Below are 12,452 nucleotides of genomic sequence, written 5' to 3' on the forward strand. Positions count from 1 at the left end.
CCGCCTATGTGGAAACAGGAAGTTGCATCAGAGGGAAGACTGTGGGGCCAACATGATCAGTGTGTATTAGTTGCTGCTCGCTAACAGTGAAAATCTGCTATTTAAAAGGTATTTTGGGGGAGGGAATGTATAAAAGACCATATGGCATGCAGACGAGAGAGGGAGAGACCAAATCACTTGTGGGACATGGTGGAGTACTTCTGCCCACCCATTTTGGGCCCAGGCCCACCCAAAATTGGGTGTCTGGCTACGCCCCTGCATTCAAGTGAGAAGCGACGGTACCCCTATGACCAAAACAACTAAAGTAGTATCCTCCTCGACTGTCTAGACCCCTTTCATCTGGTGGTCGACCCCCACCTCCTCAGCCTGCCTTCTTGAAGGAGATGGAATCGCCTCCACATAACAGAGGAGAGTTTAGTTCTTAAAGTTTTTTTTTTGTTATTTTGATTTTTCTGTTACCTCGTTTTTGCTTGTAATATTAACATAAACCTAACAAAAAAAAAAATCTATTCACCCACCCTAATCCATATTATTACGTAGAAAAGGGATCAGACACCTGCCTACATTAAACTCCATCCAGTTGATGTGGGAATGTTAACATAAGAGGAACAGGCCAAAAACAAGGCAGGCTGTCCTGTCATATGTCAAGAAACTTAAGAATAACCTGCAATAGAACATTTGCTGCTTGCAGTATTTACAAGCCTATTGCAAGGTGAACAGTACCTTCCCCTGTGGCATTAGCACCCTCCTTGGCATCTGTGGGATCAGCCAATGGGATCCTATCCAAGTCAGGCAGGGGAACGGATCCATCTTCAGATTTTTTTCCCTTTTAAATAAGTTACTAGCTGTTAAGGGCACATCCCTGCTTTACAGTGTCGTGTTCTGGTTCAGACTCTGGTCTTCTGGCGCGTTCCCGAGTTTTCTGAGGCCAGATTAGCATCTGTGACAAGGTTATGCTCCTACCTTGCATGGGGCATGAATAGAGTGAGATTACCAAGTCTTGTCTTTTTCACTGGACGTATGCTAAAAAACAAAAGCAAAAAAAACAAAACAAACTATTCCACTTTGGGTTCAACTGGCCATGCACGGTAAAGGGAAGTAGCCATGGATTGATCGTATCCCCTCCAATTTGGAATCAAGTCCACCCAGTCAGCATCAATGATCTCTGTCAATAACAGGAGAAGTGGGAGGTCATATCAACATCCACTCTGTCTAATGCCTACCCATGTTAGCTTCAGGGGCCACAAAAAAAAAATCTGGTCCAACTAAAAGCAGTAGAACGGGTTGGCCACTAGGGCCAGAGCATCAGCAACTAGAGAGCTTAGGGGAAGGGGTAGATTTTGGTTTCTTCTAACCACATGATTTTGTGGTGCCCCTGCATAGGCAAGGAGAAGTGGCTTTCTGCTGTTGATGGCTATATTCTCAGTTCTAGCGTATTGCAAGGGAAGGGGAAATGGGACTTGATATACTCCCTTTGAAGTTTTTTTTTTTTTTTTTTAACTACATTCAAAGCGGTTTACATATAGTCAGGAGGTTTAAGTTACTTGTCCAGAGTCACAGGGAGCTGCAGTGGGAATCGAACTCAGTTCCCCAGGATCAAAGTACACTGCATTAACCACTAGGCCACAAAGACCCTCTGTGTTTGCTTCTGCCTATCATCTGAAGCATCAGCTTGACTAGAAGGGTAGTTAATTTTCAGGGAGGCAGGAATCTCTGATCTTTTCACAGGTAGCTCAAGAAGTGAGTTATGCTCGTACACAGAATTTTATTTGGCTTTATCTTAGGTCTTTTCATTGGTAGTTCAAGGTGAGTTACCTTCAGGTACAGGAGGTATTTATTTGGATTTCGCAGAAGTCTTTCATTGGATTTAATTTACACCTCTTTTCAGTGAATACCTCAAGGTGAACTATATTCAGGTGCAGTAGGTTATTTCCCTGTCTCTAGAGGGTTTACAATCTAACCTTTTATCCCAGTCAAGGAGTGTCAGTGGGATTTGAACCCTGCTCTTCCAGGGTCACAACCTGCTGCTACTCCACAAAAAAAAAAAAAAAAACAACAACAACTTATATGAAGACATTTATGGGAAAAGCCCTAGAAGCAGATGTGCATCTGGCTACTCTAGGGAAAGCAAGTGAAGCCAATACTAGTTCAACACTTAAATAGAAAGTAGTGTCCACCGCTAATCTTACATCTGAGAGCACGAGAGGCTACTAGTAGTCACGGGGAAATGAGAGCATAACCAGCACAGCACGTCTTCGGAGCCCTAAACAGTAGCTCATTAGTGTCCAGATGACTCTGATGAGACAGTGGGGACCCCAGCACCAGCCCCACCAGCACACTATAACCCAGAACTCACTAACTTAAAACCAAAGCGAAACATTTCGGATCCAAAAGACCCGATAAATCCAAGAGAGAACTCGTGAGTCACCAGCAAGAAGCGACCAGCACAACATGCAGGAAACAAGCACCGAAGGGACGGGACCGGCCCCCATGCGCCTACCTGCCCCCAGTTGCAGCGCCGCCGCGCGCTCCCGTACTGAGACCATTCTCCGATTCGCAGAGTCGCGATATCGGCGGCGACGCCGCCGCTCCGGCACTTAAAAGAAACTCGCGAGGGGGCGTGGTCTGACATCGCCCACGACACGCCCTGGCTGTGCCCCTCCTCCTACCGTTGCCCCTAGACTGACCGTAGAAGACTTAGCGTCTTCTCACACACACACCCCCCCCCACAAAATATCTGATAGCAAGTACCTAGCAACACCCAAAAAAAAACAAAAAAAAGTAAAATACCTACACACCCGCCGATAGCAAGATTTAGCAACTCCCCCATAAAGAAAATATCCGCTGCTGCACACCAGATAGAAAGCATATGGGAGCCCCCCCCCCCCCCCCCCCCAAAAAAAAAAAAAAAAAAACACCTGATAGCAAGCATCTAGCAACCCTCCCACCCCCCCACCCCCGATAGCAGGTATCTGCACACCGGATAGCAAACATCTAGCACCCCCCCCCCCCCCGAATAAAACAAAATATCCGCCTCTGCACACCTCATAGACAGCAAAATCCACACATTAAAGAGGAGTAAATCACCTAACCGGGATGAGATGCATCCAAGGACACCGAAAGAACTGAAACATTAAATTGCTGTTATTAATATGTAACCTGTTTAAAGTAGTCCATAGTACCTGAAGATTGGAGGGTGGCCAATGTGACACCAAATTTTTTTCAAAAAGGGTTCCAGGGGTGGACAATACATGTTTTAGTGGGACAGAGTCATCATGGGTTCAGCCCAGGGAAGCCTTGTCTCACCAATTTGCTCCATTTCTTTGAAGGCTTAATAAACATATGGATAAAGGGGAACCGGTTGATGTAGTGTATCTAGATGTTCAGAAAGCTTTTGACAAAGTTCCTCATGAGAGATTCCTGAGAAAATTAGAGTCATGGGATAGGAGTCAATGTTCTGTTGTGGATTAGGAATTGGTTACTTGACAGAAAACAGAGGGAAGGGCTAAATGGCCATTTCTCTCAATGGAAGAGAGTTAATAGTGGAGTGCCACAGGAATTTGTACTGGGACCTCTGCTATTTAACACATTTATAAATGATCTAGAAATTGGAATGAGTGAGGTAGTTACATTTACAGATAATACAAAACTATTCAAGGTTGTTAAAAGACATGTGGACTGCGAAAAATTGCAGGAAGACCTTAGGAAATTGGAAGACAGGGCATCCAAATGGCAGATGAAATTTAATTTGAACAAATGCAAAGTGATGCACATTGGGAAGAATAATCCAAATCATAGTTACCTGATGCTAGGGTCACCTTTGGTGTCAGCACCCAAGAAAAGATCTAGGTGTAGTTGTAGACACTGAAATCTTCTCAGTGTGCAACGGTGGCCAAAAACACAAACAGGATGCTAGGAATTATTAGGAAAGAGATGGTAAATAAGACTGAGATACTATAATGCCTCTGTATTGTTCCATGGTGAGACCTTATTGCATTCAGTTCTGGTGGCCGTATCTCAAAAAACATATAGCAGAATTAGAAAAGGTTCAAAGAAGAGTGACCAGAATGATAGAGGGGATGGAACTCCTCTCATATGAGGAAATGCTAAAGAGGTTAGGGCTTTTCAGCTTGTAAAAGAGACAGCTGATGGGAGATATGATTGAAGTCTACAAAATCCTGAGTGGTGTAGAGTGAGTAGAAGAAAATTGATTTTTTACTCTTTCAAACAGTACAAAGACTATGGGACACTCGCTGACGTTACATGAAAATACTTTCAAAACAAACAGAAGGTTATTTTTGTTTTGCTTAGTTAAACTCTGGAACTCTTTGCCAGAGGATGTAGTAACAGTGGTTAGCATACCTGGGTTTAAAAAAGGTTTGGACAGTTCCTGGAAGAAAAAGTCTGTAGTCTGCTATGGAGACAGACATGGGGAAGCCACTGCTTGCCCTGGGATTGGTAGCATGGAATATTGCTACTATTTGGGTTTCTGCCAGGTACTTGTGACCTGGATTGGCCACTGTTGGAAGCAGGAAACTGAGCTAGATGGACCCTTAGTCTGACCCAGTATGGCTATTCTTATCTTCTTATCTAGTAGCCCCCCATAAAACAAAACACCTATACACTTGATATCAAGCATCTAGCACCCCCCCCCCCAGTAACACACCTGCACATGCACACCCAATAGCAAGCATCTAGCAACCCCTGCCCCAAATAAAACAAAAACACCCATCCCTGCACACCCGAGAGCAAGCATCTAGCAACTCGCTGCAGATAAAAAAAAAAATATCTGCCCCTGCACACTCAATAGAAAGCATCTAGCAGCCCCCCACGCTAAAACAAATACCCATAACAAGCATCTAGCAACCCCCCCAATAAACAAAAATAACCACCCCGCACACCCGATAGAAAGCATCTACCAACCCCTCCCCAATAAAACAAAATTCCTGCACATGCACACCCCATAGCAAGCATCTAGTAACCTCCCCCCTACTGAAAAGCTCTAGAAGAACCTTGCAGATAAGAAGCCCTGAGATGTGACCCACCAACTGCTGGGGAGAACCGGTGGGTCAGCACTGGCTTTAGTGCCCTTGTGGCACAGAATCCTGATGTAAGTTGCTGGAAGGGTGGACCCTCACAGACAGGGACAGAACACATTATGCTGGTAAGAAAGCAGAGAAAAAGTACAGTGAACATGAAATTAACAAGAAAGATATGGTAAATAGTGCTCAGTCAAAGGGTTAAGCTGACGAGACATCCTGCCTCCCTTTTTATCATCTGATGTGATGGAGGTAGTGGCTGGGCAAGTACTCTCAAATGATTTGTCTCCTCTCCCCCACCACACACTTCCCCAAGTGATGGCAGCAAGCTGGCAGCATACTGTTGGGTTGGAATACCCATAGATATATTTCTGTAATTGTAATAGTAGTGGGGCGAGAGAAACTGATGGCAAGGCAGAAGGTAGGGCTGTATTGCTCCTAGCCTTATGGGTCCTTTTACTAAGGTGCACTGAAAAATGGCCTGCGGTAGTGTAGGCGTGGGTTTTGGGTGCACACAGAATCATTTTTCAGCGCACCTATAAAAAAGGCCTTTTAAAACTTCTTGCCAAAAATGGATGTGCGGCAACATGAAAATTGCCATGCATCCATTTTGGGTCTGAGCCCTTACCCCCAGCCATTGACCTAGAGGTAAAGTCTCATGCGGTAACTGGGCAGTAATGACCTACGCATGCCAAATGCCACTTGGCACATCCAATACATGCGGCAGAAAATAAAAACTATGTTTCAGCAGCGCATATCAGACGTGCGCCAAAAATTAAATTACCACAAGAGCTATGCGGTAGCCGTGCGGTAACTCCATTTTGGTGCACATAGACACTTATGCGGCTCAATAAAAGGGACCCTTAATGACATCAATTTATGTATTTATTTATTTGTATTTTGCTCACACCTTTTCAGTATTAGCTGAAGGTGTGTTACATTCAGTTACATTGAGTATTTCCCTGTCTCTGGAGGGCTCACAATCTAAGTTTATACCTGAGGCAATGGAGGGTTAAATGGCAGGCTAAACGTGTGTTTTTGATGATGATATTTCTCATCCCAATGAGAATTCTTTTCCATCTAATCAACAGTTGTCTGATTATTTTCCAGCTAAAGCGCGCAAAGTTGTAGAATCGTGTTTGGTTGATGTTGGTCAAGAGCTGGGAGGAGTGGAGTTGTGGTCGGAGTTTTGTCCCGTTGATGCTCAGCCGGTGGCGCATGTAGTTCACACACTGAGTACTTCTAATAGTCCTATGAATTCATGTTCCACAGTAGTATTGAAGGCTTTAAAGTCTTGTATATCTGACTCCATTGCCACTGCTTGCTCTGGGATTGATAGCATGGAATGGTGCTACTAATTGGGTTTCTACCAGGTACTTCTGACCTAGATTGGCCACTGCTGGAGGCAGGACACTGGGTTAGATGGACCATTGGTCTGACCTAGTATGGCTATTCTTATGTTCTAGTTAATGGAATATTTGAGGAAGGTACAGTGCCTGCATTATTAAAGAGATCGGCTGTTCTTCCTCTGTTGAAAAAGCCCTCATTGAGCACAGATCAGGTTGAAAATTTTCATCCTATTTCATCCTATTTCCAACTTAGGTTTTTTTTTTTTTTTTGTTTGCAAAGGTGTTAGAGATGTTGGTGTTGTCTCAGTTGACTGATTGTGTTGGAACAGTATTCTTTGTTAGATCCTCACCAATTTGGTTTTCGCTCTAAACATAATACAGAGTCACTTTTGCTTACAACATTGGATGAGATTTGATTTGGTTTTGCTCAGCGTAAACAGTATTTGTTAATTTCATTTGATGTGGTGGCAGTGTTTGACGCTGTCAATCATGGTCTGTTATTTGAGCGACTTCGGTCATTTGGAATTTCTGGAAAGGTTCTTGCCTAGTTTGGTCATTTTTTGCGGATTGTACTTTTTAAGTAGTTCAGTGGGCTTCCGAATCTCAATGGATGGTGGTGACCTCTGGTGTTCTACAAGGCTCTTGTCTTTACCGTTGTTTCATTTGTTTATGCTTCTTATAAGTGAGGTTTGGCTAATATGGGGGTTGGCTATCTCCTATATATAGCCAATTTGTAGTTTTATTTTGCTGTACCTACTGTAGTTGAAGATGGTATTAACTTGGTGGAAAAGTATTTCTGGACAGTACAAGCTTGGGTAGGAGTCAATGGGTTGGCTTTAAAAGTGGCCGAGACTCAGCTTTTGTGGTCTAGTGAGAAATGCCCTTTTTCTGGTTTTCAATTTGATACTGTTGATGTATTGGCCTCGGTTCATAGTCTGGGGGGTAATTTAAGCAGCAAGTTGCTGCAGTGGTTAAGGCTATGTCTTTAAAGCTACATTTGGTATCTAGACCCAAGAGCTTTCTCTCTGGAGAAAACTTTTGCATTGTGCTGCAGTTATATGTTGCCACATTTTGATTACTGCAATGCCCTCTTAAAGCAGTCTTCCAAGTACAACTTTGCAGGTGTTGCAAGTAGCACAGAACTCTGCAGCCCGATAACTTAAAAGTGTTAGTAGAATGGAGCTCATAACACCTCGGTTGAAGACATTGCATTGGTTACCCATTTTGGGGCATATTGGGTTCAAGATTTTATTATTGGTTTTCAAGGAGTTACATGATGATGGTCCATTCTCCATTGGCCTTAGTTTAAGGTTTGCAGGCGTATTGTCCTAGGAGGGTTCTGAGATCCCAGTGTCAGGGTTTGTTAGGTGTTCCCTTGTTCCATCAGATTCACCTCGAGGAAATTCAAGCTCATAAAACCTTTCCATTTTGTAAAGCTTTCCCTTGAAGAGGGATAGGGTCATGCCTTGGGTACCAGTTGGGTATGTGAGGTACTTATTTTTCGTGTGTGTTGTTGATTTTATTTATGTTTTATTATGAAAATCCAAAAAAAGAATATTTTGTTCTGAACATTGAAGGAAGAGACTGCCATCTCTCCTTTAGAAAAAAAATGAAATGAGGGGGACCTTTGTCAAGGATTATAGACCCTGTGTTGCAGCATTTGGATATTAAACAGAATGGGACCAATTGAGCTGCAGTTCTGGGATGTTTATGCAAAGTACTTCACTCTAAGCTAAGTGATTTGATTTTGCTGTGCACAGTGGGGTTTATATAATTACTAGTACAAAAAGGCCCGTTTCTGACACAAATGAAACGGGTGCTAGCAAGGTTTTCCTCGGATTGTGTATGCTTGAGAGTGTATGTGAGAGTGACTGTGTGTGAGAGAGAGTGAATATGCGAGTGTGTCTGTGAGAGAGACAGTGTGTGTGTGAGAATGAGAGTGTGTGCGTGAGAATGAGAGTGTGTGCAAGTGCGTATGTGAGACACAGTGTGAGAAAGAGTGTTTCACACAGATACAGTGTGTGCGAGAGAGAGTGTGTGTGTGAGACACAGACTCTGTGAGACTGAGTGTATGAGACCAAGAGAGTGTGTGAGTGACTGTGTGACACATAGAGAGTGAATGTGATACAGTGTGAGACATAGAGTGTGTGAGCGTGAGAGAGAAAGACAATGACTGTGAGAGAGAGAGTGTGTGTGTGTGACAGAGATAACTCTCCCCCCTCTCTGGTGTCAGGCCCCCCCCCCTCCATCTCTCCCTCTCTCTTGTTTCAGCCCCCCCCTTCTCTCTCTCTCTGGTGTCTGAGTGTTACTGTGCAGGACACTGAGCTCTGGCTGTGCTTCAATGAACTGACCAATCCTATTTAATAGAATGCACCTCCAACATTCTGAAGCCGAGAAACCTCGTGTGGTTGGTCACTTCTGCTTGTGACGAACCCGGAAGTACGTGATGTCAATTCAGGAGATGTGGGTTTCACCACCATGCATTTAGAACATTGGGAGTTGTGGAGGCTTCATAGAATGTTGGAGGTGCGTTTTATATAGAGAGATATTTGTCAGCTATAAATGAACAAGGATAGTGAACTGACTTCAATATTTTGAGAGTTTAATAGCTTTTTTTTTTGTTTGTTTGTTTGCAACAGTTTTTTCTCTGGTTGGGGAGTTGTTTTCACTGTTGCTTTTTTGTTGCTTTAATCAGAAACTAGTGATTAGAGCCATTGTAAACTGTCACCTATGTAGATCTATGGCAGTTGAGGCTTTATTTGTTTAAAATAGATACTCAGACAGCAGTCTTTTCCTTCAATGTTCAGAACAAAATATTATTTTGGGGGGATTTTCATAGTGTTAAATGTTGTTACTCTTATAATTTTGGTGTTGTATGTTTTATTGCAATCTGCTCAGATGGTTGGATGGGCGAACAATAAATGTATTAATTAAATAAGTATATATATATTATTTTTATTATTATTATTTTTTTAGTTTGGAATCAAACTGAACATTCCATGGGTAAAAATTAACATTACTCAAGTAACACCTTATCTAGCCCTGACACTTGGTCTTGCTGTACTGATGTCATGTAACATCAAGCCACGCCACCCATTCATCAACTACATGGATGTCTGCAAAACTCCAAGCAGGTCAGGGACCTCTGGCCACAGTAATTTTCATTCCAAAAACTACAAATGATGTTTATCAAGTTTGGACTTAGTTACAAGAAAAGGCCAGCAACCAGCAATGCAACATGATAATTCTTAGCAAAAGAAGAGAAAAAAACTGACTAAAAAATGGAGTGGAGAGGAGTGGCCTAGTGGTTAGGGTGGTGGACTTTGGTCCTGGGGAACTGAGGAACTGAGTTTAATTCCCAGCACAGGCAGCTCCTTGTGACTCTGGGCAAGTCACTAAACCCTCCATTGCCTGCCGCATTGAGCCTGCCATGAGTGGGGAAAAAGTGCGGGGTACAAATGTAATAAAAAAAAAATCTTGTTATTCTCTAATTACGGAAAGAGTTTCAGGGTTTAGCTCTCACCTTTTCAGTATTAGGCCCTGTTACTAAGGCACGCTAGCGTTTTTACCATACGCTAAAGCTAGAGACACCCATCTATTCTTATGGGTGTCTCCAGGGCCACCGAGAGGGTGGGCATGGGAGACAAAATTCCCTAGGCCCAGGCCTGGCACCACGGTCTCTCTCCTTCTCCTGCTCCCAGGCCGCCAGCGCTGCAGCCCCGGTCTCACCTGCCTGCCCTCGGATCCGTCAGCGGCCCCCTTCCGTCTGCCACTGGGCCACCTGATTTTGGAAAAGGGAGTCTCTAGTTGGCATCGCAGCGCCTCGCATCTGTTTGAGAACGGCGGATCGCCTCGGGCCTTCCCTCACTGTGTCCCGCCCTTGTCTGATCTAATTTCCTGTTTCTGCGAGAGCGGGGCACAGTGAGGGAGGGCCCAAAGGGAGGTGATTAGCCGCATTCACACGGAGATTAGGTGCTGCTGATTTGAATGCAGGGGGGCTGTCGACAGGGCTGGGGGTGGGTGGGTGGAGACTGTGGCACCAGCGGCCTGAGAGCAGGAGAGGGAGGTGACAGTGGTAGCGATTGGGGGGGGGGGGCCCGGCTCAGTCTCTCGGCAGCCCTGGGTGTCTCTAGTGTTAGAGCGTGCTAAAGGACCTGTTTACTAAGCAGCGTTATAGGCGCATTAAAATTTTAAATGTGCGTTAACCATGTACATGCCTACAATAACCCTATAGATGCCTACATGGTTAGCGCACGTGCTAAGAGTAGGTGTGCTAAAAACACTAACGCACCTTAGTAAACAGGGCCCTAAAAATATTAGCGCACCTACAGTACAGCTTAGTAAACAGGGCCCTTAGTTTGAAGTGCATTATATTCAGGTTCAGTGGTTATGTTCCTGTCCCGAGGGCTTACAACCTAAAAGGCCCTTTTACTAAGGTGCGGTAAGACGTACCACAGGCCTACCGTACGGTAAAAGGGCACTACTGCAGGCATGCCACGGTAGTTTGGCTATCAGTGCATACTATTCCTGCAATTAAATTTTTGTTTTTTTTGCCATGGAAGGCATGTTGGGACAGAGAATAGGTGTGCCAGCACTAATTGGGCACATTACCACATGCTATCCGGTTTAGCACAGTGGTAATGGGGCATATGCTAATGGGGAAATTAGTGCACAGCCATTTTTCAGACACACTAGAAAGTGGCCAGAGCACATGGCAAACCCAAGTGCTAACTGTAGCACCGGCCACTTTCTACCGTGTGGCTTGGTAAAAAAAAAAAGAGCTCAGAGACGACTGAGGGGAGACATGATAGAGGTATATAAAATAATGAGTGGAGTGGAACAGGTAGATGTGAAGCGTCTGTTCACACTTTCCAAAAATACTAGGACTAGGGGGCATGCGATGAAACTACAGTGTAGTACATTTAAAACAAATCAGAGAAAATGTTTCTTCACCCAACACATAATTAAACTCTGGAATTCGTTGCCGGAGAACATGGTGAAGGCGATTAGCTTAGCAGAGTTTAAAAAGGGGTTAGACGGTTTCCTAAAGAACAAGTCCATAAACCACTACTAAATGGACTTGGGAAAAAAAACATGTATAGAATGTTTGTATGTTTGGGAATCTTGCCAGGTGTCCTTGGCCTGGATTGGCCGCTGTCATGGTCAGGATGCTGGGCTCGATGGACCCTTGGTCTTTTCCCAGTGTGGCATTACTTATGTACCTGAGGCAAGAGAGGGTTAAGTGACTTAATATGTCATGAGACCAGCAGCAGTGGTATTTGAACCAGACTTCCCTGATTCTCAGCCTGCTGCACAAAATAAAAGGCTATTCCTTCATGTCTAATCAGAGATTTATTAGGCAAAGCAGATCCTTCTGCTGATGGTTGCTTACATGGTTCTTTTTGTTTTTGCAGAACCCAATTCTGTCCTGTGCCTTGTTCCCTACATGCATGTGCTCTGATAGAAAACATAACATACATTTGCAAATTTCTGTACATGTTTAGACATGGAGGCTTTACTTTTACTAGCAAAAGCCTATTGCAACAACACATGTAGTTGCTAGAGCAGAAATGACTTTTCTTTTAGTTACAACACACAAAGCTCACATTCATTCACTGAACAACAGATGCCTACCGCATATTTGAAGCAACGTTTTGTATATCTTTTGCTATAAAAGTTTAATCAGCCCACTATATATACACACATATACTCAAATACCTTTAATTGTGGAAACATTGTACTTTTCTGCTTCCCTGTTTTATAGCAGATAGCGGAACACAGTGATCTAAAGAGATACTTTTTATAAAACAGTGTGTGTGAAACTAACTGTAGAATTTCTTTCTCCATAACTGTCAAATAAGATGTTTCCAAACTACTAAACTTGTAGAAGTTCTCTCTTTCTCATCCCTTCTTAATAGCTTGCTACGAACATGCAAAGCACAAGGCGAACATATCAGTGAACCAAAGACTTAAGTTCTATTGCCATCATCAAATCTGCTTTTCAGCAAAAGAGAAACACCCACTTGCACAGCAGAGACTGTTTCCATGATAATTTTCTGCTCTA

The 12,452-nt window shown here is 43.6% G+C and overlaps 1 protein-coding gene across 1 annotated transcript in view; it reads right to left on the minus strand.

The window, feature by feature from the left end:
- The window catches only part of LOC115468722 (DEP domain-containing protein 7-like), a 44,704-nt gene extending 42,150 nt beyond the window's left edge, over window positions 1-2,554 (minus strand). The window contains exon 1 of the mRNA XM_030200643.1: window positions 2,501-2,554. Within this exon, the coding sequence (XP_030056503.1) occupies window positions 2,501-2,546 (46 nt within the window). The 5' untranslated portion in view covers window positions 2,547-2,554. The remainder of the gene's footprint in view (window positions 1-2,500) is intronic.
- Between the last annotated feature and the right edge of the window lie 9,898 nt (window positions 2,555-12,452).

Source organism: Microcaecilia unicolor, chromosome 4, assembly GCF_901765095.1.
Source record: "Microcaecilia unicolor chromosome 4, aMicUni1.1, whole genome shotgun sequence".
In the NCBI taxonomy this organism is placed as follows: Eukaryota; Metazoa; Chordata; class Amphibia; order Gymnophiona; family Siphonopidae; genus Microcaecilia; species Microcaecilia unicolor.